The 24,666-nt window shown below is 41.5% G+C and overlaps 1 protein-coding gene across 1 annotated transcript in view; it reads right to left on the bottom strand.

The window, feature by feature from the left end:
* The window catches only part of FMN2 (formin 2), a 244,214-nt gene that overhangs the window by 170,415 nt on the left and 49,133 nt on the right, over positions 1 to 24,666 (bottom strand). The window contains exons 3-4 of the mRNA XM_048843776.2: positions 21,129 to 21,276; positions 13,193 to 13,254 (exon numbers count right to left, since the gene is read on the bottom strand). Coding sequence (XP_048699733.1) covers positions 13,193 to 13,254; positions 21,129 to 21,276 — 210 coding nt within the window. The remainder of the gene's footprint in view (positions 1 to 13,192; positions 13,255 to 21,128; positions 21,277 to 24,666) is intronic.

Here is a 24,666-nt window from a genome sequence, read left to right as displayed (position 1 = left end):
GGTTTTCTTCATTTAGAAATGTAATTTGAAAAATATTGCATTCACTTATTAACAGTATCAGTGATTAATACATGCTGCAATAGACAGGAATGTACAGACTATGTAGAGCTGAGCAAAGCTCGAATTTTCGTCCCACAGGAAATTCCAAGATTTTGAAATTTGGCTTTTGTTCTGAATTGGAACAAAAAAGTAACTGTATTTTGTGAGAAACACCATTTCAAAATATTTCATTTGGGGGGCAATCACAATGAGCACATATGCCCTATGGGGCAAACTGGCAGAGCCTCTATCCTCCACCCTTCCTGCACTTCTCCAACCCGTCCACCATGTGCACACACTCCAACTCACTGCTCAAAATTCCCCATATTTATGAGCTCTGCATCAAAAAAAAAAAAAGTTACAAGAATCTGAAAATGTTATGAGCAGCTCATTGGGGGGGGTGTGGAGGGGACGGATAACTGTGCATCAACAAACACTTGACCAAATTACATTTAAACTTCCATATTATATTATAAAAAAATATAAAAAAGAGTTGAAACAAAAGAGTAGTTTCAAAATAAGAAAGTCAAAACAAAATCAACTCAAAATGAAATGTTTCAACATTATTGAAACAAAATTCTTTGAGATTTTTTCAAAACAAAAATTCATCAAACTAGATACTTTCCCGCAGTATGTTTTGATTTTGTAGAATTGGCATTTTCAGCTTGGGGGGGTGGGGGGGAAGAAAAAAAAAAACCTTCCGTCAGAAAATTTTCAACCAACCCTAATGCAGAATGCATTCATTCATTGTTTAGGAGACAAACTCTCCAAACAGCATAAAAGGAAATGTCAGGCGCACAAAAATTGTATTTTGAATCCTACTGGCATGGACCTAATTATATGATGCATTCCTAACTCTCCCTCAGCAGGGCAGCATTACCATTCCCTCTAGCTTCCTAAAAATCTTCCTTGTTCTATACAATGGCAAGAGGGGCAAAGCCACGATGGAGAAATCAACAATCCCCAAAACTGTGGGTAACAAAACTCACTTTTTTCTAACCTTGCCTTGCCTCTCCTAACAATTCAACTATTGAGAAGCAACTGTGCCCTCATTCAGTTAATCTGCTGAATTTTTTTAAACATCTGTTCGGTCAAAAAATGCTTTTTTTGAAACTGAATAATTTTTCATTCTTTGTTTCCCACCCCTCCTTGTTTTTTTTTTTTTTTTAAATAGTGGACAAATGGAAAAAGGGAGGGAAAAGAAAAGAAAAATTGAGTCCACTATTTGTACTCCAATTATCTCTATTAATTGGCCAGAAATGGTGCTAGACGGGCATCAGGTTTGTATAATTTTTGGTGGTGGTGGTGCCCAGACCGGGTCCAATTCCTGCCGCCCCACCCCCACACACACACCTGCCTAAGGCTCTGGGAGGGAGTTTGGGTGCTGGGTGCAAGCTCTGGGCTGGGGGTTGGGGTGCAGGCTCAGGTAGGGAGTTTGGGTGCTGGAGGGGTGAGGGTTTGGGCTTTGGGATGGAATTTGGCTGTGGGCTCTGGGCTGGAGCAGGGGGATGGGGTGTGGGAGGGGGGCGGCGCTTACCTAGGGTGGCTCCCGAAAGCAAACCGCACACCCCTCTGACAGCGGCTCCCAGGCGGTGGTCTCCACGCATCACTGCCCACAGGCACCACCCCTGCAGTTCCCATTGGCCACAGTTCCCAATCAATGGGAGCTGTGGAGTCGTTGCTCAGGGCAGGGCAGCATGTGGAGACCCCCGCTCCCCCTTTGGGGCTGCAGGGATGTGCCAGCCACTTCCGGGAGTGGTGCAGAACGAGGGTGGGCAACAAGGTAGAGCTTTCAAAAGATTTAAAGTCTTCGGAGTTTTTATTTTTTAGGACTTAGTTTAGTCTTAAACTTTGAGAAATGTTCCAATTCCCATTTAGGTCTTAGTGGGGTTACACACACTAAATGCTGTTGTTTTTTCCAAGGCTACAGTGCTAACCCACACACTATTGTCTGAATCAGATAAATATATATTTATTCACATTGAGAAGTACCTTAAGAGTTCTGCTGGGAAACACCTGCAAATTCTCTGCACTTCTCATGCTAAAGATACATAATTGCCATCTAGTGGCTGAAAAGGGACACTTCAGGATGCTGGCCCCCCTTATTTCTGACTTGTCTGTGTTACTTGCTTTTATTTTTCCATTTAAGGCCCCTTACAAATCCTGGCATTAGCAGAAACCAATAGATCAATTGCAACATTCAGGTACTGACAACATGGGAGAAGAAGTAATCTCTCATCAACTGCTGTTTTCCAATCCCTCTCCCTCCATGTAAATTTTCTTGGGGAATCAGCTTGTGGAAGTAAAAGATTCTAAAGGGGCATCTTTAACGTATTCTCTTAAAAAGTATAAAAGACAAGTTTGATCCATTTGCCTTCTAGACTTGTAAAACATGAAATATTTGCAAGAATTTCTCAACAATTTCTTTATAAGCTATACAGAAAATGAGACTAAAACCTGAAGAGTGGACACTAGCCCTAATTAAGGAAATATATAGTTACTTCTGAAATTGGAAATTACTGTGAAAATAAGAGCAAGACTTTTGCTGAGTATCTAAAACTAAAGACCCAATTAGATACATTCTATAACATCCTGAGATTATACTTTAGGAAGGTTAGATCCATCTTTACAGACAGATCTTCAGTGATGGACATAAACTGAACATCCAGCCAGAGAACCTTAAGGCCCACACTAGATATTAATCCAGATAGTTGCCATCTGCAAGGAGGCTACCTGCCTGGCTATGATGCTGCTGTTGTTGCTAGCTAAGCGAGGGCTTTGGATTTCAATCATTCCTGTGAATCTTCCAGTAGCGGCTGTTGTTGGGTCTGTGCAATCCACTGAGTCACATTGAGTGCTTCTTTCCTTTCTGTCAATTTTTGACTAAGCGGGCAGTTGTTATTAAATCTAAAAAGAAAGCTGTACACCTGGGTATAAATACTCACGCTCCCTCAGCCCCAGGGTTGAGTAGACCAACTTTGACATAATCTATTTGATCTAAAGTTAGAGTGTAAACATCTGTATTTTTTTTTTTTTTTAGCAAAACTTGGCTTTATTCTGTTCATGAGGAAGGCAAAACGGGGTTTAATAGTTAAAAACACAACACTAAAGTTACAGTGTCTCACTCGGCAGAGTACAGAGCAATTGGAGGTAATCATTTCCAGGTTGGGATTGATGGACATTGGCATGGTGCTGTGGAGAAGCTTGACTTGCTACTGGGCTGCCTGTGGCACAGCTGTAGATCTGTTGTTTTAGTTTCCAGGGCTCTTTAGTTCACACCTAAACACCATATTTGTGGGAAGCAGAGTTGTGGAGGGTGCGCTGCAGCACCTCCATGTTTTGCGCCTGGCATCCCGGCCACCAGCCGCCAGCCCCATGCCTGTGGCTCCATACCCACCCCAGCTGTGACTACATCCTCCGCCTCCTTACCCCTATCCATGTCCCCCCTCCCGGAGCCATGGTCCTACTCCCAGCCCCAGCTCTAGGGGGTGGTGTGGGGGCACAGACAGGGCTAAGAGGGGTGCAGCTCAGCATTGCCAAGCCAAAAACTGTTCCAGAGCCACTGAGAAACACTATTTTTGGAAAAGTAAAATCCTTTCAATCTCTGAATGCCAAATCTAGCTCCATTTGTTGAGGACACAGAAGAGGTACTTGCTCTGAAAGACCTCATCGGTAAGGCTGTTGCAACAGTTAGATCAGCAATGGAATATTTTCTTTCCAAAAAGACAGCCGGTCTCACTCCATCCTTAGTCCAGTACCAGACGATTAAATTTAGGTGACCACTCTGAGCATGGCTTTTATACCTTGCTTCCAGGGTAATATTCTGCAATCTACACAGTAGTAACCATGCTTTCTGAGGGGACAAACTGTCCCAATAGATATGCTGGTGGTTTCCACACACACACTCCCGTCTCCACTTACCAGAGGTATCCATGCAAGGAGTGAAGGGAGCAGGAACCTCTTGGTGTCTCCTGGTTGAGCAGCTGAATGAGGAACATGATTAGAAGTCAAGCAAGCGGCTTAAAAAGAGCCACTAGTCACATAGTGCTTTCCCACTTCATCCTCCCTGATTGGGAGAGTTTCTGCAGTGAGCACAAGAGTCTGGTAAACCCATCTATGCATGTGCGCACACATACACACACACACACACACACGCCCCTCTCCTCTCCTCCAGTCTCTGCTGGACTCTCTAGCTGCTTATCCACTCACCGACAGCACATCACCCATCTTATGAGAGACAATCATACAGGGGCAGCTGTGGGGGCATCCATTGAGTTTATTTTCCTCACCATCTTTGTTGCTGGTCACACGCAGCTGGAACTGTTTCCCTCCCCAGAGAGATCTTCCATCAGCCTCAGGGGCTGATCCCACAAGTGGGGAACCACTACTCAGCAGACATAACCCATCCTCAAACAAGCTGTTCAATCCAAGGACCATCCTTCCCTGAATTTCAAGGGACTGTTTTGGCCAGACTAAAGAATATGTTTCTTGACAAAAAGCTATTTTGATATAAACTTATAGGAGTGCTAAAGAAATCCCTTGCCATTTACAACTGTTTTGTGGATCACTTCTTCAAATACAGTGATGACACGCTAACCTTTCAAGATGTCAGAAGTTTGTTTTTTTAAGTCTCAAGATCTGAAGCTTCTGTTTGCCACAGTGCTACAACTCTCAACTTTTTTTTCTTAGTCACTTGTTGCTACCAAAGGTTGGTGCAAAGTATTATAAACAAGACTCCTCATCTGAGCCAGGAAGAATGTGCATCCTCAGTGCACTATATTCTGGGGAGATGCTCCATAAATCAGATTTATAATCTTTTAAAGTAGTAAAAGGTTACTGCATGGGGCAAAATGAGTCAGATAATGTGAGATCATCAAAGCTATATTTTTATTGATATTGCTGGAAAATGCATCAATAGATTTGTATTTCATGATCTGTCTTTAGAATCCGAGAACTGCCAAAATTATTTTATAGTTTAGCTAGTAGTACTTGGGAAAGTACACTATGTCCCAAAAGGATCTATAATTTTGATTGAGGGATAATTTGTTAGTTGGGATAGAGATGGACCAAATGAGTCAATAACCGAGTCAGAAATTCTAGGGCACAGGAAATTCAAAAGTTCTTGATGACCAAGTATTTAGTTGTGAAGGCAGTTTAATACTTAATGCAAAGTCATTCCACCTCCTGAAATACGATAACTTAGGATAAATCATCTTCAACAAAATGATTCATTCCATTTGGGTGGTCACCTTTAAATAAAATGCCCTGCCCCATAAGATTACGTTTATGTGATATTCTAGATAAGCACTCAACTTGTGTCTAATGGAGAATTATCAGAATATTTAGAAAGAGTTATCATTTTTAGACTATAAAGGACCAAAAGGTTGTTTTTGGGGGTGGGGGGCAGGGGGTGGCTAAGTATCAAATATCTACTGTCTTTAAGATATGGGTTGACCCATTGTAGAGCAAAAACCAGACTTATATACAATGGTGTTGCAATTATAAGACACCTTCCTTTCTGCTACCAGTAGCAGAATAGTTTGGAAAAAAGTGAGTGGTCTATATTTTTCTACAGAAACGAAAGTCACATGAGATCTGCCTGTCCGCGCACCCCCTATCAATTCTGCCCTTGTGATTTGCTCCCTCCAGCCCCCCAATCAATTCTGTCCCCCATCTGTTCTCTTGACCCAAGCTTCATTCTACTCCTTCTACACCTCCTGGGGCTCTTCTCCTGCCTCTCCCCAGCCCCAGAGGAGTGGGGAGCTGCAATGCAGTTCTATCCCCCCCCCATCCCACGCCAGGAGTTGCAAAGGGGAGGCAGGGATCCCTTGTTCACAGGAGGGAAGCAAGCAGAGCAACTATGAGCTGCTGCACTCTTTTTGCTCCCTCTCCCTGCTCCCCTAAGAATGATGTCTGCTCCTGAGGGGAGGAAGTAAAGAGCTCTGCCTCCTTCCCACAGCTGCTCCAATTGGCTGCTCTAGCCCAGGAGGCAGGGAAATGGAGAGAGCAGTCAATCAGAAGTTTCTCCCAGGCAAAACTGAAACACATGCTTGTCTGCAACCTAGCTCAAGTAGTAGACATGTTTTTTGTCGGGTCTGTGACCCCTTTTGACTAGATACACTTCATGCACTGGTGAGCAGTGCTGCTGAGAGGAAAGTGGCAGCCAGAAGGGAAGAAGTGTGGTGCCTGGACAGAAGCTATCTTGCTATCTCTGGATTTAGCCCTGGGGTTGGAGTTCCTGAAGTAGAATGCTCTGAAACTCTCCTCTTCCCTCATTAATATAAAATCTTATACCTCCTAGTGGCAAAGCATGGTGGAAAAATTGGGTAGAGATTGTAGTATAAAAAATAGCTCTTTTTGTCCAGACTGGGGAGAACTTGTAAATAGATCTTCATGGCAACAGAAAGAGCAAAGGGCTCTGAAAATCCACTAGAGCAGGTTTCTTTTATTGGTACTGTATTTGTTATCTTCACTATATAAATATCTTTACCATTTTTGAGAGAGAGATCGCTTTAGATAGGTGAACTCCAGTCTTAAGAGAACTTTTAAAGCTAAAAAGTTAGAAAATATACTGTAGGGACTAAACCCTGAACAGGCAGGGAAATGGACCAGATGACCTAAAAAGGCTTTTCCATATCTACCTTCCACAAATCCTTCACAAGTTTCCTAAACGGTTTTAGTTGAGGAGCATCCTGCTTCATTTAGAGATCTTAGTCACCTACAAGCTATTATACGTTATTTTAAATTGCCAGTTTTATGCCGCAATTATACCAGTTAGTCTATGTGCTCATATCAGACATAGCTGATTATGCTCTATGATATCTAGGTATTGCTTTTGCCAAAAAAATAGTCTATAAGAAGCCTTAGTTTCACACTGTTGTCAATTTCACATCAAGGCTTCTTTCTTTGTTAAGTCAGAGAAGAAGAAAAAAAATCTACTTAGCTGACTTTAGGCTGGGGACATAATCAGTACAAGAAAAAGGGGTCAGAGCCCAGATGGGAACACTCCTCATTGTATCTCCATACAAGTTCCTTAGACTGAAGTATGCCTTTATATGAAGGGTGGGATCCCTTCTAAAAGGATTTATCTGGATACAAGGATGATGAGGGGGGGAAAAAAGGGGAAGGAGGGTCCTTTTTCCTCCTTCCTTGATATTAAACAAAAAGGAAAATATACTAAAGTATGTTCCACTGTTTAGAATAGTTAGCAACTTCACAGAAAGTTTGGAAACCTTGATGACAAATTTGGGAAAGTAAAATGAAAGTTGATATTTGACCGATACACATATACTCTATTCCAACTTTCAAAATAAACCACAATGGAGAACAGAAGAGCATGATGGAATCTATAAGGACTTACTTTTCACACATGATGGAATCTATAAGGATTTATTCATCTGGATGACCCTACCCAGACAAGCCTTTATCTATGCTACTTCCAGAAAAGGAAGCTACTCTGTGACAGAGAGTCATGGAAGAAGTCACCATTACCGTCAGCCGAAGTTACTGCTGACTGATAGAGACCAAGAGCTCTAAAAACTTACTAAATCAAATGTAATAAAAATATGTTTGAATAACAAAAGGATCCTGGGTTGAGATTTTCAAAGCCAGCTAGGGGATTCATCACATAACTCATTAACTTCAAAGGGAGTTGTGTGGCTAAATGCTGTAGTCAGCTTTGAAAGTCTCAGACCCAGTAAACATTACATTAAAGGCCTGATCACATGGCCCTTTTACAATCAGTGAGAATTTAGACAGTGAGGGGACATGGGATCAAGCAACAGTCCAAAATGATACAGAAGATAAAACCTCCATTACCACGCTTGCTAAAATTAAACAAAAATTATTAAATAAAATAATGAGCAGAGAAAATAGAAGGAAAGATGACATAGGGGAGACATTTCATTATTCAGATACATACATGTTTCCATGTAAAACTCAAGTCTTGAAATGCTGGGAATATGGGAGTACAGTAAATCAGAAAGAAAGAATGACCAGACTGGACCTGAATTTTCAGTTATATGACATGTTTTAAAGAATATAAAAAAATGTACTACCCATACTGAAAGAAATCCATTTTTATACTTCGGTTCTAAGACCTCAAATTTATTAGTCTCTATTATCCGGTCTTCAATTTTAGGAAGGGTGGGGTTGTTCTATTCATACTACAGCAGTTTTCTGACCATCAGCATTTAATTAGCCAGTTTCTTTTAGATTTATTTCTGAACAGAAGAGTTGGGGAAATATTTGAAGTCACATTCCAAAAGCTACAGAATACCACATTTTCCACAGTAAATGTAACAATCCACCATGATTGTTTCTTGTTTCCGACAATTCCTAATGGTCTAATTGCAGTAAACTGGTTCTTTACTTTTCTATTAGTAACAAAACACAAGCACATCTCCATTAAACCGGAATTCTTTGGTACAGTAAAGTTCCTTAGTTCTTTTTGTTGTGCTTCATTTTAATGACAAGTGGATCAAGTGGTAGGATAACTAAAATAAGGGATAATGAGTAAATTTTCCAACAGGTTTTGGACTTTTTTTTTTTGGTTAAATGTTTCTTGAAAAACAGATTCAGCTGTAGGTACAAATCAAATACAGCCTATAATTGGAATAATTTTCTAATGATTTATTGGGATTGAGAACAATAATTGCCTTTCAGAAGATGTGGGGAAAATAATCTATTAAAATGTGCATGACTTGAAGTAAGAATAAAGGTTACCTGAGACTAAGATATTTTACCACCATTCCACCCTGTAGCTGTATTACAACTCATTCCATTCATAGCTTCTATAATTCAAATCTTAATTATGGAAAGTGAACAACATTTAAATAGATACATTCTAGTGTTTCATCATTCAGTTGTTTCTTCTGGTATACCAATATTCTTCATAAATATCCTTTCTTTATCAAAATATACCAGTTCATTTTTAGCAGAGATGGTTGAACCAAATAGTTATTAAAAAAAAAAAAAAAAGACTTGAAACTTTGCCCACTCCCTGTTCCAAACCAGTTTTCTTCCTCACCAATCCTCCCAAAGATTCATGCTCTTTTATTCATGACTCTCCATATAGTGTAATTTAGTCAGTCTTCTGGCCTAACCTTATTGAATGAAGTTTAAGTATCTTAGGAGTGTTTTGAATTAAAATGCAAATGTTTATGTATTATTGTGGGACTGTATGTAACATCTCCAGCGGGCAGACATGATCAATGTAATCCCTGGGAAGTGTTACGGGCTTCAAAGTATTACCTAAAGCAATGTACCACTCAAGGATGGACTTCTGGAATAAAAGTTAAGTGGATTTCCCAGGCAATCTCTAGGGCAAAGATTCCAGCCTTTTGAAGCTTTGCCCTGAGGGGACCTTTGTCTGCTGATAACTTGTTACATGAGGACAAGATCAGAGGCCCCAGCTGTATAAAGGAGTGACTCTCAGATTCATGCATGTGCTTGTTATGAGCTAAGGCAGTTATGAACGTACAACCACAGAAAAATTTCTTGATGGTGTTTGAAGGACTGTTCATGTGCCAGAGCCTTTGGAATTAGGGGTGGTCTCTGGTAAGATTATTAGCATGCATGTAGGTTGTTTTAATAGGTTTTCTCTAATATTTTCACCTTAATAATAAATGTTTGCATAGAATGGGCAGTGTGGTAACTTAACTGTGGGCAATTACGCTGGTAATAGCTTCTGGAGATAAAGCAAAGCAGGCCTGCTAAGGCAGTCTGACTTGCTGGAGAACTCACAGTGTTGGCAGGGAATTATGAAGCCCAGAAAAAACCCGGTCAGAAGGGAGAGAGATGTGTCTCTCTGCTCAAGAGAGGTGACAGCCAGGAGGAGCCAGGAGCCTAGATGCGTGCCTTTGCTGGATCACAAGGAGGCAACACAGGTGCAGCTGTCCAGAACTGTGACAGAGTGATCTGAGAATTCAACATACTCAGGTCCAAGAAAGGGGCCTGTGCAACCCCCCTGAGCTCAAGGGGAGAGACTGAATCTGCTGATAACTGTGCCTAGCATCAAGGCTTGGAGGCGTACAGATCTCAGGAAGGAGGAGCTGTTTAGGAAGAGACTATTTTGAGAAGCTTGGGAGACTGGGATGGAGGAGACTGTACTTTGGGTTTATTTTATGTTAATAAACCAGTTCCCAAGAAGAGGAGTTACTGACATAAACCTCTGTGGATTATTCCCGGGAACTTGTGAAGGGGAAATTGAGACAGGGCACCATAGAGCAACGCGTTACCAGCAGGAGCTGCTGCGGGCAAGCCCACCCTTTTACACGCCCCAAGTTAGCTCACTTCATATCCTCACTATAATTTATTACAGAATGCATCACCAATGCTGAATCATTAACTGAAGGTTCCAGGTTTACTTATGCTGATCAACTGCCATCCATACACAATTTCTTGAATTCCTTGTGTTCTAATGTTTCCTATAGATCCTGATACACGCTGCACTGGACTAACTCCGCTTACTTTGAAAATCAGTGGTTAAAATACCATTGCCTTCAATGGTATTTGAGTTAAGCCATTGCAGAGTGCTTTTGAAAATCCCATCCACTGTACCATACATTTGATACTCCTGAGGGCATTTTGTGCCAAAAAATTAAAAATTCTGCAAATTTTATTTGCCAAATAAATGTGGAGGCTCCAGCATGGCATTGGGGAGCACAGGCCATTGGCTGCACAGAGGTGGGAGGTCACTGTGAAGCTCCCCTCACCCCAGACACAGACTCAGTGGTGAGGTTGCACTCAACCCTGACACAGCATAAGTCCTGGGCCTGCCCCAGAAACACCCCCCCGCCATGCCAGATGCACGAGGTGTGTGCAGGCTGGCTCAGCAAGGCAGGATCCAAATGTGGAAGGGCTTAAAGGCCGGGGGGGGGAGGGTGTCCAGGTGTGGGTTGAGAGGGTTCTGTGTGGGGCAATCTAGGTGCGGACGGCTCAGTGGCGGATCTGGATGCACAGGGGATAGTTTCAGGGTTATGGGTGCAACAGTAATGCAGGGGGTCTAGGTGAAGCTGGTTGGCACTTGGGGGGGGGTCTGGATGGGAGCAGAGAGGTCTGGATGTAGGGGACTCAGAGGGATCCAGATGCTGGGGGAATGGGGCTCAGTGGGGTGGGATCTGGGTGTGGGTGTCTTGTGGTGGTGCAGGGGGAGTGGGACTCATTGTGGGGGGGGTTCTGAATGTGGGGGGTGGGGATCAGTGGAAGAGTCTGGGTATGAGGGGTTCTGGATGCACAGGGGTTGGGTGGATAGGGCAGCAGCTCCCTGTACAAGGATCTCTCACCCTGCAGCTGAGGAGTGATGGGTGCAGGAAGTGGGGGGACGAGGGGACGGGGGAGTTTGCGGAGCTTCCTGCAGCTCTGGGAGAAATATGAGGGAGGGTCTGACATGGCCCTGGCTGCCGTGCAGGGAAAGAGGAAGTCCCACCCCCCCCCAGCCCAGCCAGGACTAGCAGCTGAGCGCAGTGCAGGGTATGGAGCTGGGTCTTCCCCAGTCCCACCCCCCCGCTCCACCATAATTTACCTCTTTGCCAGCTGCCCCGGACCCCCAAAACATACTGTTGGGGGGGGTTTCATGACCGCTCTTGTGACTTCCCCTTGCTTCCCCATCAGAAAATCATTTTTCTTCAGAGAAGCAAAGAAGTCTGTGGGGGGAAATAAATTCTGTGCATGCACAGTGGTGCAGAATTCTCCCAGGAGTAATTGAGTCTTGGTAGATTAAATATTTAACCAAAACTTTGACTACTGCCCTAACATGCTAAATTAAACCTATGACCCATTGCTTTTCCATGTAGTAACTGAAACAAAGGTGACACTTTCACAAACGTGAATGCTAAGAACCAATTTAGGATGGGGAGACGAGGAATAGGAGGAAGATGAGGTATACGTTTAAAAGTAATAATGGGAGTTTGGCAGAGTAGAGACAAAAGAAGTGGAACAAAAAGTCTGCTGCTTCCCACTAAAATTCCTCATGCATTTAAGAATATAAACATTTATTCATATATTCCTGGAAAATCATGCAATAGCCTTCAAACAAAAAAATGAAATTCTCCAAGCTGGAGGGTGGAGTCAGTGATTGAGTTTCTGGTCTTTAGTCTCTCACACTGTCACACTCCCTTGCCCCTCTTCTCCTCTCCCCCTCCCTCCTTGTTTCACCCCATATATTTGTTTTATAGTGAAATAATATCTTCACTATTTTTCATGCAGTCTTCTGTTAGGATGAACATTAAAGTTACCTTTGAAAATCTGGACTTAGTGTGATTTTGGGTGCCTCAGTTTTTGGTACCCAAACTCAATACATACCTTCTGATTTCAGAAAGTGCTGGGCACCTAACCTCATAAGGTCTCTTTAACATGTCTCAAGGTGAGCATCCAAAATTGCACATCATTATTATAAACTTAGCCTATGAGCTACTGTGCTGTGAAGTTGACCTTTGTCAATGTTAACCCTGAGGGACAGTTTATATCTTCAGCTTCATTCACCCAGTCATAAAGCCAACATATGTATTTGACTTCTATTCTCAAGGTTTCCATCAAAAACCACCATTGAATTTCTCCATTATGGTCATAAACTGCCACTTAATGGATTTTGTTTTAAACTAACATTCTCAAGGGGCAAAGCCAGAGCTTCAAACAAATAATGACATGATGATGAACCATTCACACTGCTGAGTTTTGCACATGCCATCTGACTACAACATGAATTCAGGAGAGTCACTGACCGAGGAGCCTGCAAGGAAATAGTATTTTCTAAATGGTTATTGTGCACTGGGTACTGTTCATCTGAGGAAAAGCCACACAGGTACAGATTAATCAATTCTAAGGCCAGCAAGAACCATTGTGATAATCTAGTCTGACCTCCTGCATATCATAGGTCAGTAACACAGGCCCATAGAAACTACCTGTCAAAGGGATCATTTGCAGTCAGTAGATAGCCAAGAGTCTCTTCATGTAAATATACAATCTGGACTATGTATCAATATTTTGAAACAACAAATTTAGAAAGAAAAAACACATTTCTAAAGATTTGCACCACCTATTCAGGCTACAGAAACATGAGAATTACTTCCAAAGGGGCTAACACATTAGCTTCCAAATCATATTACAAAAGAAGTGTAACACATACTGGTTACATCTCCAGCCAAGGTCTTACCTGTACCCGCTGAACATCCTCTATGTATTGTTTCTGTGTTTCCAAGATAGTTGCTTCAAACTCTGGATTGAAAAGAAAATACAGATTCAGAACATTTTCAAGAGAAGTTTCATTCAACATGAACATAACATAAGAATGGCCATACTGGGTCAGACCAAAGGCCCATCTAGCCCATCTTCTGACAGTGGCCAATGCCCCAGAGGGAATGAACAGAAGGACAGGTAATCATCAAGTAATCCATCCCCTTTCACCCATTCCCAGCTTCTGGCAAACAGAGGCTAGGAACACCATCCCCGCCCATCCTGGCTAATAACCACTGATGGACATATTCTCCATGAATTTATCAAGTTCTTTTTTGAACCTTGTTATAGTCTTGGCCTTCACAACATCCTCTGGCAAGGAGTTCCACAGGTTGACTGTGCACTGTGTGAAGAAATACTTCCTTTTGTTTGTTTTAAATCTGCTGCCTATTAATTTCATTTGGTGACCCCTAGTTCACGTGTTATGAGAAGGAGTAAACAACACCTCCTTATTTACTTTCTCATAGATTCATAGATACCAAGGTAAGAAGGGACCACTATGATCATCCAGTCCAACCCCCTGCACAACGCAGGCCACAAAATCTCACCCACACCAATTATGAATTTATAGACCTCTATCATATCCCCCCCCCCCAGTTGTCTCTTTTCCAAGTTGAAAAGTCCCAGCCGTATTAATCTCTCCTCAGATGGAAGCTGTTCCATACCCCTAATAATTTTCTATTACCTTTTCCAATTCCAATACATCTTTTTTGAGGTGGGGTGACCATATCTGCACACAGTATTCAAGATGTGGGCATACCATGGATTTATATAGAGGCAATATATTTTATGTCTTATTTTCTATCCCTTTCCTAATGATTCCCAACATCATTAGCTTTTTTGACTGCCACTGCACTTTGAGTGTAGATGGTGCTTAATCTTTCAGAATACAAGTTAAAGGGACCATAGTGGGGTGGATTTTTTCAAAAAATAAGAATTGTTTTTATTTTTAAATGAATTCAATAGTTTTTATACATAATCACAGTCTTCCTCTTTCAGGCTGTATAGCATTCACTAAGCCCCACCATTAGTTAAAGGGTATCATCTTAAATGGTTTATAAATAAACTTCACTGTCATCATCAAAAATTTATCTTTCCCTTTGTCAGAAATATTTACCGAGAGCATAGACAACCCTCCCATAGAATACCCCCCAGGAAGCTTAGGATGAATAAAACTCCCTGGAAAGCCCCCACACCTTGTTTTAACATATTATCCCATTAAGAGGTTGGTCTAGCCACCTGTGGAATAGCCAGCAACTCTCCTCAAACTCTATAGATCCTAGGTGATCACAGGAGACCAGGGAAATCCCACACATACAGAAAACTTGTGTTTTTTGGTGACCTCTGCCACGCCTCTCAACACCCCGCCCCAAAAGTCTCCCCCACACATTCACTCTCACTTTCAGGCTTCCTTCATACAATATCATCTTGGAAGCCCCCTTTTAAAAGGTGGGTCCTAAGTATTGGGGCAGCATGGAAAAGTTAAAGGTTAATGTGACCTGATACTACATTAAATTCCCACCCCCCTTTACCATGGGGCTTTTGACAGTGGAGAGAAATATAATGGAACCTTCACTCCATCCCTGCCCGCAGGTTTCCCCATCCCTAGTGGCTCTGCAGGGTCTTGTACAGGGGAGAGAACAGCGCTGTGAAAGTGGTTGACCTGAACTGCACCGAACCAGGGGGACCTCCACACCCAGGATTTCCCCCTAAAACCCGGACATTGGAGAATGGATTGGATTGAGTTCCCTCTGGACAAAGAACCTGTCCTCCCATCCCAGAATTAATTCACCATCCAACACCACTGTAGGAAATTTGCAATAAAAAAAAAAGTTTCAGAAGTGTAATGCCATGTGCTACCTGCCAAACTGAAAAGTTAAAGCAGTAATCAGTTTTCATATCTAGCAGTAGCCACTGTCATGGTTTCTGCACTAAGAATCAGGAGAAAACCCAATGGGAACAATTACGAGCACTGCTTTGCTAATCTATGCCTTTAAAGCAAAGAGTCATTTTGTTCCAATGTAATATAGCTTTAAATAGAACCACTGCTCACCAACAGTCATCACTGTGGCACTGAAAGAAAATATCAGAGAAATTAAGAACATTTCTGTTTCTTTTCCCTGGCAAATGAACATTAAAATATTATGCTAGTAAGAAGTAGATTCTCTTTCTTATTTTAAAGACAGGGTAATCATTGATCATTAGCTTTTCAAGAGCTGCCTTTTAATAAAAACATTTAAGTCAAACTTAAAATAGTGACTGTTGGTCAAGTCAAAAAAGTTAAGTGAAAACTTTGATTCTGGTAATATCATTTGTTTCAGTCAGAAACACATACTGTACATTCCAGCTTTGTTTATACGGCGCAGTATCTGATTGCATGCTGGATAAAAGAAATTACAGATTGTGCTGGCAAGGATGGATACATGCAGCAACCAGTGCACATACTGTACTTGAAAGCAATTTGCTGAATCTTTGGAGAGAATAATGAAGATTTTCTATTTTTATTTAATTGTTGATGACAAATGCTCTTGTGGTTAAAGTACAGGATTGTGAGTCAAGAGCTCTGGCTTGCATTTTCCACTTTCCAGACTTCGTGTTTGACCTTAAGCAACCTCCCCATACAACAACCTCAGTTTCCCATCATGATATGCTAATATCTGCCTACTTGGCAGGGGTGTGGTCAGGGTTTGCTCATTTATATCTGTAAAATATTGTGACATGGTGCTATGAATAGTCAAAGTATACTCAACAATTTAGTCAGTCAGGTTCCACTTTGCTCCCAGCAAGGCAACCAAACTATATCTTTGATCTGTGCATAAAGAATGGAGGAAACAAATCATTTTGACATCTCTCAGGAGCAGCACTGAACAGTGAACCCACCTGTGGGCTATGACCATCAGTATGCTAGCTCCAAGACATGCTCTCCTCATACACCACCATGACAATTCACAAGCTACAGTACCAGTGGTGGTTATGTTTCAAGGCTACCAGGTAAGTACTTAAAATCTGAAGCTTCTTTCCCTTCAAGAGCCATGGCATTCTTCTCCACAGTAGCATTAAATCTAATGGAACTGCTGTGGTGCAAAATATGGTTAATCTAAGATACTGTTGAAATGTCTCTCACTTGGACAATTTGAGTGTGTATAACATCACTCCAAATAGTGACTGGATTCACCATATAAATCAGTATGTTTCTGGGACTGGAGGAAGCAAATGCCATATTATGCCAAAATTGACTTTTAGCCAGCTCCACTCATTGGAGGAGAACTAGAGGAACTTTAGGACGCTAACTGTGACTTGAACACATGTCTATAATGACCAGGGGGAAAAAAAACAAGCAGAAAGGCATTGGCTTTTTTTGGTAGAAATTGTAGAGGGCAGAGTGCCAGTATGTCAGGAACAAGCAGCTGTCAGGCCTTTGCTCAAAAAACTCTCATGACAATCTCTTTATACAATATAGTCCTCTATAGTTTTCCCTATTAGTTTTTTGTTTGGTTGGTTTTGTGTTTTTGTTTTGTTTTTTTGTGAAAGCTCATTTAGGTGGTGATGGCAAAGGAACACCACAAAACCTAGAATTTTCAGATTTCCTTGTGGCCTTTGAATCTACTTTCAGATTTTAATACGGTACAGACTAAAATAATGAGCATGGAATCCGACAAAAGGTTATGCTGTTGGCTGATCTCCTTCTAGTGATGGACAAAATAAGCATGGCCATTTTTTAGAGCTATCTGCAGCCTTTGATAACAGTGACCATGGGGTTTTGTTGACCTAACTACAGACCCTGGCAGAGCAGGTTCTACTCTTTGATCTTAAGAGAGACCCCAGAAGGTGGTATTTGGTAACTCATATCATCTACCCCTAGGGTTCTCTCTTGTATTCTCATGATGTTTCACAAAGTTTTCTTCTGTCATACCTCCTGAGGCTGCCAGGGGAGATAATGAGACAGCAGGTGCTGAAGATCCAATGTTATGCTTATAAAACACAGCTTTAAGTCTCTTTCATCAGTTAGATCTGTGCATTTCCCCAGTGCCTGGTTAAGTACAGATCCAGATTAGATGAAGATGATGTTACTGCTTGTTTGGGGATAGGGAAGTATCAAGTCTGCCCCATTATTAACCATGCTTCAGCAATGAGGTTTGCAAGCTAAGGATATTTGTGAATCCCTGCTTGACCAGAAATGCCCTTTTTCATCTGCTCTTGAAAACTATTGTGACCATTTTCCAAGGATGCAGATGTTCCTACCATCCTACATTAAATTATAGATGCACTTTCAAAAAAATAAATTATAAACATATATCAGTACCTTTATTATAATTTCTTCTGGGGGTTTCCCCAACACAAAAGGAGTAAACATACATTTCCTGACTCTCCTATGCATTTCTCCTTAAACTGATCTAGAATTTTATTTATAATTTGCATTGCATTAGCCACTATTCCTTCAAATTTGTTAAAAATTTCATAATGTGATGCTATAAACCCTGCTGAGGTGCTAATTCTATGTTGCTTTATATTTCTCTTTGTTTTCCATATTTTTAAACATACTCATAGTACCAGCACTTACCAATGGCACACACTATGTTTCAGTCCATGTATGTAGCATAAGAGTTTTCAACCACAAAACATTTTTCTGCTAAGTTATCAACAGCACTTGGATTCTGGCTGGTCTTTAACCTATGCACTACCCTGTTATCTAGCAGTATGTCTAAATTACAATTAGACTGCTGCTGCTGGACTGTGCCAGCTGATTTGGGCTCAGGCTAAGGGCCTGTTTAATTGAGGTGTCGTAGATATTCAGGCTCAGGCTGGAACCCAGGCTCTAGGACTCACCCCTTAGCCTGAGCACCGCAAGCCTGAGTCAGCTAGCACAGGCTGGCTTGGGTTTTTAATTGTAGTGTAGATCTGAACTAATGAGCGAAGGTTAATGTTCTTAGGTTTGCTGGAGTCCGGACATTCTCAATAGCTTCTCCCACTGGTCTGAGAAAGTCCAAGTCATTTGACTTTCAAAGCAAACTGCAGGCCTCTTCTTTTAGATTTTAAGATCAGCATTTAAGAAGGTGTTCCCCCTCTGGCTTCAGAAGTCACATGCACCTCTTATATATGCAATTTTGGTACAAATCTCAGGTAGACTCATTTTTAAGACTTCATTATTCACTTAACATTACTCACCTTCACTGTCCTCTACAAAGTAGGCATGTAAAAAATATTACATTTTATGTGCAGAAATTACTTCCATTGGACATTAATTACAACAATAACCAAACTCCCTCATTTTTTTTCTGATTAGCAAACAAATTAAAGCCATTTAGACAGAAATGTTTAAACTCTTTTTTAAAGGTGCTAACAGTTTGAATAAACTTTCCAAAAAAAGGGTTTGAGAGTCTATGGGTAGGAGCAAACGCAGAAGCAAATTAATTAAATTAATCTTTTTTAGGCAAATAAACAGAATTTTCAAAAAGGAAGTGGAAAAATACAGAATCTAAGCAAGCAGTATTCTTAAATTAAACTAAACTGCTTTTTGTTCTGTTTTGCTGGTATTCCAAATTAATAGATCTTCAAAATTCTTATACTTCTAAGTATTCTGATTTAACCAAAGTCACTGTTTTTCCTTGGATAACCAGTATAATACTTAGTTGTGATAAATCTCTGCTAACCTCAGTTACCGTGTCCACCAGAGTTCTTGTTAAAGCAATTTAAATAAAGAAAGATTTAAAGCTCAATAAACAGAATGCTATATAGTGGGGGGGGAGTGGAAGAGGGGACTTTTTTAAGTAACTGAAATTAAGAGAATTGAGGCTGACTTATTTTTGTGAGAATATACATAATCTGGATTAGTAAAGCAAAAAAATCTGATACTCAAGGCTTCAAAGTTTTGGCTATGTCAGGAAGGCAGGTTTTGTTTACTTGTAAACTATATCACTAGATTGCTTATACTGCAGTGGACATTTTGGAAGTAAATTAAGGGACAATGCAGTGTTTATATTGTAACCTCAGTTCTTTTGCTTTTTAACTCCAAAGAGGCTTTGGATACAGTCACACACACACACCAGCCAAATCTCCATTTGTGTCAACAGGCACAAGGTTCTGACCCTTACAGGAACTGAGTTCAGCTACCAGGTCTAGCAGCACCTTTGCTGAGGCCTCGACACCACCCAGTGGCCCCTCAAGACAATTTGCCACCATCGGCACATCTTCAGTGCCTTCCCCTTCCTATAACAGAGCAAAGGTGCTCATCCAGAGGGTGCACTCCCCGAGGGGGACTTTCTGGGAAGGCGTGGTGAGCTTTCTGATTGTTTGGTGGTCATGATAGAAGGGGGTGGGGGAGCGCAAGTGCCAGGTCACTCACTCAGGTTTAGCCCAGCCATACCTCTGTCATGATGAGGGGTCGCTAAGCCAAATTTGAGTGAACGGCATTGCAACCCGACCCAGTGGGGTCTCAGCACCACTCAGGTTTGGCCCTGTCGCCTTAGGCAGATGCCTAGTTTGCCTATAATTAGAACAGTCCCTGGCACCACTATTTTCTAGTCTCCAACACTACAACACACAAAACTTCAGGCATATCTACACTACACACTCCTCGTACCACAACTATGTCAGTCAGGGATGTGATAAGGTGTGATTCTTGACTAACAAACCAGTACTGGCAAAAACCCCTGGTGTAGACACAGTTATACTGGCAAAACTGCATTTTTGCTGGTGTCGCTTATTTTACTCAGGGCGGAGTAAGGATGGAATAAATGATGTCAGCAAAAAATGTAGTTTTTCCAGTATAAGCTACATCCACACTAGAAGTGCTTTGCCAGTAGAGTATACAGATATTCCTGTACCGGCAGAACACTCCTAGTGTAGACACAGCCTAATTCTCAGACCATTCTTAGAAAGGCCCAGAGTGAGGCAAGTTTGATATCAACCACCCCCAGAGCCTAGCAGCAGTGCTAGGAAATCTGTTGAAATAATGACAAATTCCTTATTTGCTGAGGAAAGGCAGAAGGAGTGGTGGGAAAAGGAAGAGTTGTAAATAGTGAGTGGCTTGCCATATAGGCCATAGGGATGAATGTAGCCTCAAAATGTAGAGAGCTCTTGAATGCTAATTCAAAACTAAGCCTCCCTGAACCTCTGATATTTGTCTGTCGTCAAGACTTCTAACCAAAAGCAGACCTGAAATTCTTTTCAGTGGTAATCTAGTTTTTTCTAGCCTACAAAACAAGAGATTGTTCATTATTCATTTAAACAAATGCTGTTAGACAATTAGAAAGAATAATGAATTCCCTCAGACAAGATAATAAAAAAGTAAACAGACTGGTGAAGTAACTCAACAACTTCTGAAATGCACCAAACTAAAACAAGTCCCCCACATTTGTTTCTTATATCCATTTCCTTGTTCCCTTTGCCAACACAGGGGTTGTGCTGAGCACATATGTAAGACAGCATGTGCCTTTTGCCACTCTAATAACCTAAAAATAGCACTGATAGGTTTCAAAGGGAGTCCATATCCAGCAGAAAGGAAGATTGATCCACATCATCGCTATGAGAAGCTGTAAACTGCAAAAGAACAAAGGACGAAGCATGGCAAAGTGCATTATTGTTTGCTGTATGTATAACATAGTCAGTGTACACCTTAGTGTTTAACAAATCAATACATACTTTCACAAAATATTTCAGTCAAATTCATGCAAGTTACCTTCTACCTTGCATACAGGATCTTTAGAAACAGGTGCAGACATTAGGCTCCAAAGTCCATATTTAGGCACCTAAATAAGGGCTCTGATTTTCAATAATGCTGAAAATAACACACAACAGCTCCCTCTGAAATCAATGGGAAGTGTTGGATCCTGTTTGTGTCTCCAAGCCATCCATACCTGCTTCCATATGTTTGAGTTTTTGCTCCTCGTCGGGAGGCTTGGGTGGTGGCCACACGGATGGAATTCTCCTTGGAAGCCTCCCTTCGATGTAATCCAATGAATGTGTGGGTTGGCTAACTGCAGCCCAAGTATAAAGCTGGTCTTGCTGTGGTTATTCAAAAGAAAGTTGAGAAGTTCATTGTATGAAAAAGACAGTTGAAACAAGTTCAGAAACATCAAAGCTTTAATTTCCAACATAAATAGTTCATTATCCAGTCCTACATCAATATAGGCAACTTGTTTTTTTACATTCTTCACCTCATGATGAAGTCTTGGCCTCCATTTTTTTTAAAAGGTGAATTTAGTAGCTGTGCAAGGAGCTGTACTGACAGCCATGGAAAATGTCATCTTCTGTTTATCCACAGAAGAAGTAACATCACGGGCAGCAGCAGCCAGAGCTGGGGTTAGCATTTTTCAGTGCACATAAGAAAAAAAATTTTGCTGCTACCCATTCCCAGGGACATAATCAACTCATGATCACCCCTCTATAGGCAGGGTCAGCCTTGGGATTTTGGAGAGGAAGAAGAATCTTTGCCATACGACCTATATTTAAATTAATCATTTTGCAGAAGAGCACCCCAAGGATAGTAAGGGGTGTATTGTTGGCAAAAGGACAGGATGGGCAGTTTCCCACAAGATTTCCAGTCCCCACAGGACTTCTTGGTAGGCTTGAGGTCTCATGAGATTTGACCCGTGATTTGAAGCCATAATACCTCATGGGATTTGGCCCAAGATTTGGAACCATGATAAGAGCCATGTGCTCAGAGCCACTTCTTGTTTTCTGGTTTCCAGAAGTCAACTCACCCTCATCTCAGTCACTGTCAGCTGGGCTAGTTGCCGTTTTGGGGCTGGGAAGGCATTTTTCCCCATGCCACCAGCTTGCTCAAACCTGGATGTGTTTTTCTGCATTCCCTCACAGCACAACCTAGAGGTTGGAGATTGGGCAACTGGAGGACTAGAATTCTCCCCCTCCCAGAGGTCACAATTTAGACCTACATAAGAGTCCTTTAGTTGTCACAACTTTTGGCAAGTGCCCGCTGCAGAAACTCACTGATTTACGCTCCAGATCCAAAAAGATAACATAATGGGTATCCCAAGGGCATCCTCTTATGAGACTGGGGCATAGTGGCTAAACCCCTGGAAAGAAGCGTGAACTGGGGGCCGGGGCACTTCATGGCAGTGCTGGCTGGGGGCTGAGGTCCCCTCTCACCTCAACTCCTAAAATGGGGATGGATGCTACCAGGCAAGTGGAGGCACCCAGAGAACCTCCCACCCCAGTGTGATGATTTGCTCCCCCGGAAGTAGTATAAGAATTGGCAAAGGATCAATTTGGTGTGCACAACTGCGCTTGGCTGTCCTCCGACAGGAACCCTACATATAATTTGACTAAGAAAGTTGCAGCCTGGTTAAAATCCATACCACATGTCCTAGTCTTCTTCCATGCACGAGCATGCCAAAACACGTTTTTGTTGAGGGGAGGAGAATGGGAGAAACTGTAATTCTCCCTGGCTTACTTCAGCAAAAAATGGAGACCCTGCTATGTGTCCCTTTCAACCCCAGTGACCTGTTTCCTCATTGACATTTCCAAGGCTGTCTTTACAGGAAAAGGGATTAAAAAATTACTTTTGTTTTTAGAATGAAAACAGATATTCTCCTTTCTAGGGAGACTCATAGGTAGCACATACCTATCTCTCAGAGAGGATAAACTCATGAGTGGCTATCAACTGCTCAGACTGTGCAGTGAGGCAGGGGAGGAAGTCAGTATCTAAATGGATCATCACTGAATATTAATGGTATATCTGACAATGTCACTGTTCTGGCCAAGGAACTGATCTGGAAAAGTCCAATATACTGAAGCATAAAACTGAAAACCCTCATCTTAATCTACGGGATAAAGACCTCTAGTCATCAGTGTTTACCAGCGGTTCTCAATCAGGGGTATGCATACCCCTGGGGGTAGTCAGAGGTCTTCCAGGGGGTACATCAACTCATTTAGATATTTACCTAGTTTTACAACTGGTTACGGAAAAAGCACTAGCGAAGTCAGTACAAACTAAAATTTCAGAGAGAATGACTTGTTTATACAGCCCTATATACTGTACACTGAAATGTAAGCACAATATTGATATTCCATTTTTTATTTTATAATTATATGTTAAAATTAGAAAGTAAGCAATTTTTCAGTAATAGTGTGCTGTGACAATTCTGTATTTTTATGTCTGTTTTTGTAAGCAAGTAATTTTTAAGTGAGGTGAAACCTGGGAGTATCCAAGACAAATCAGATTCCTGAATGGGGTACAGTAGTCTGGAAAGGTTGAGAGCCACTGCTGTACACCATTTGTGAATGTTTTCTTACCAGTCTTCACTTATTACACTAAGTAATAAGGATACAACTCATGTTTTTGTTGTGTGCTGCACTACTAAATTTTTAATGGTTTGTTCTACCAAGTTGCTCTGATAAATCTAGCTATATGTCCAGGGTGATAAACACGCAGCATAACATTTAGGGATTTCTCTACAGTTCATCACGACCACCAATTAATTTAAAAAAATGAATGCAGAAAAAATGATCAAACTCCTACATATTGTTTACGGGATCATTCGGTATGCATGTGCCTAAAAAAACCGCAACAAGCGGACAAAAGCACAAAGATGGGATCTTATTACACTGTGACGGCATCAGAAAACAAGTGGATCAGCATACAGAGTAAGGGTGCTCCAGACTAGTCAGGGTGAAGTAAAGAAAGATAAATGTATTTAGTCCTCCCCCAAAAGGGAAAGAAAACAAACACACACATCAAACCTCTAAATAAACGTATAAGCATCTTAGCCCAAAGTCATAACAGACACACAAGCCATCTGTGAGCTCTAGACTTCCTCTATTTCCTGATCCTGTTTCCTGTGTCTCAGGGTCTCTATTGCTAAATTATTGCACCTGTGGATCCAGCAGGGCTTGGCTAATCTGGCTCTTTCAATCATTAGTACCCCAGCAACCACCAATATTATCTTTTGCACAGGAGTGTACATTTGTTTTTTTTTGTTTGTTTGTTTGTTTGTTAGTTTATTGTCCTTCTCCTAGTTTTCTAGGTGGGAATAAATGCTGCAGTGACCAACAAGAAAAAGAAAAAGAAAAAAGAAAAAGAAGAATTTACCACCGTACACCTTTCATTCATAAGGCATTCTCTCTCACCACACAAAACAAGGAAACCCAGAAGGGGAAACAGAACCAAATCCCAAAGGAGGGGTGGGGGGAATAATCCACCAAAGAAACAAGCCATCCTGTTACAGAGAAGAACTAAACAACTGGCTCAGTTAGCCAGGCCAAACACTGCTACTCTAGGTAGCACAAGAATTATAGTTTAAGCACAGTTAAGGCAGAGGCTTAGTCCTTCTGAAAAGTTTTTCCCAGCTGTACAAACCAACAGTAGGCTTGCATTCGCTCCTACTGGGGAAGGTAGGTGGACAAAGCTTAAGATTGCAGCCCAGGAGTACAGTA

This window comes from Caretta caretta, chromosome 3 (assembly GCF_965140235.1).
Source record: "Caretta caretta isolate rCarCar2 chromosome 3, rCarCar1.hap1, whole genome shotgun sequence".
NCBI lineage: Eukaryota > Metazoa > Chordata > Testudines > Cheloniidae > Caretta > Caretta caretta.
The sequence above is the reverse complement of the archived record's forward strand: the minus strand, read 5'-3'. Positions and strand labels throughout refer to the sequence as shown.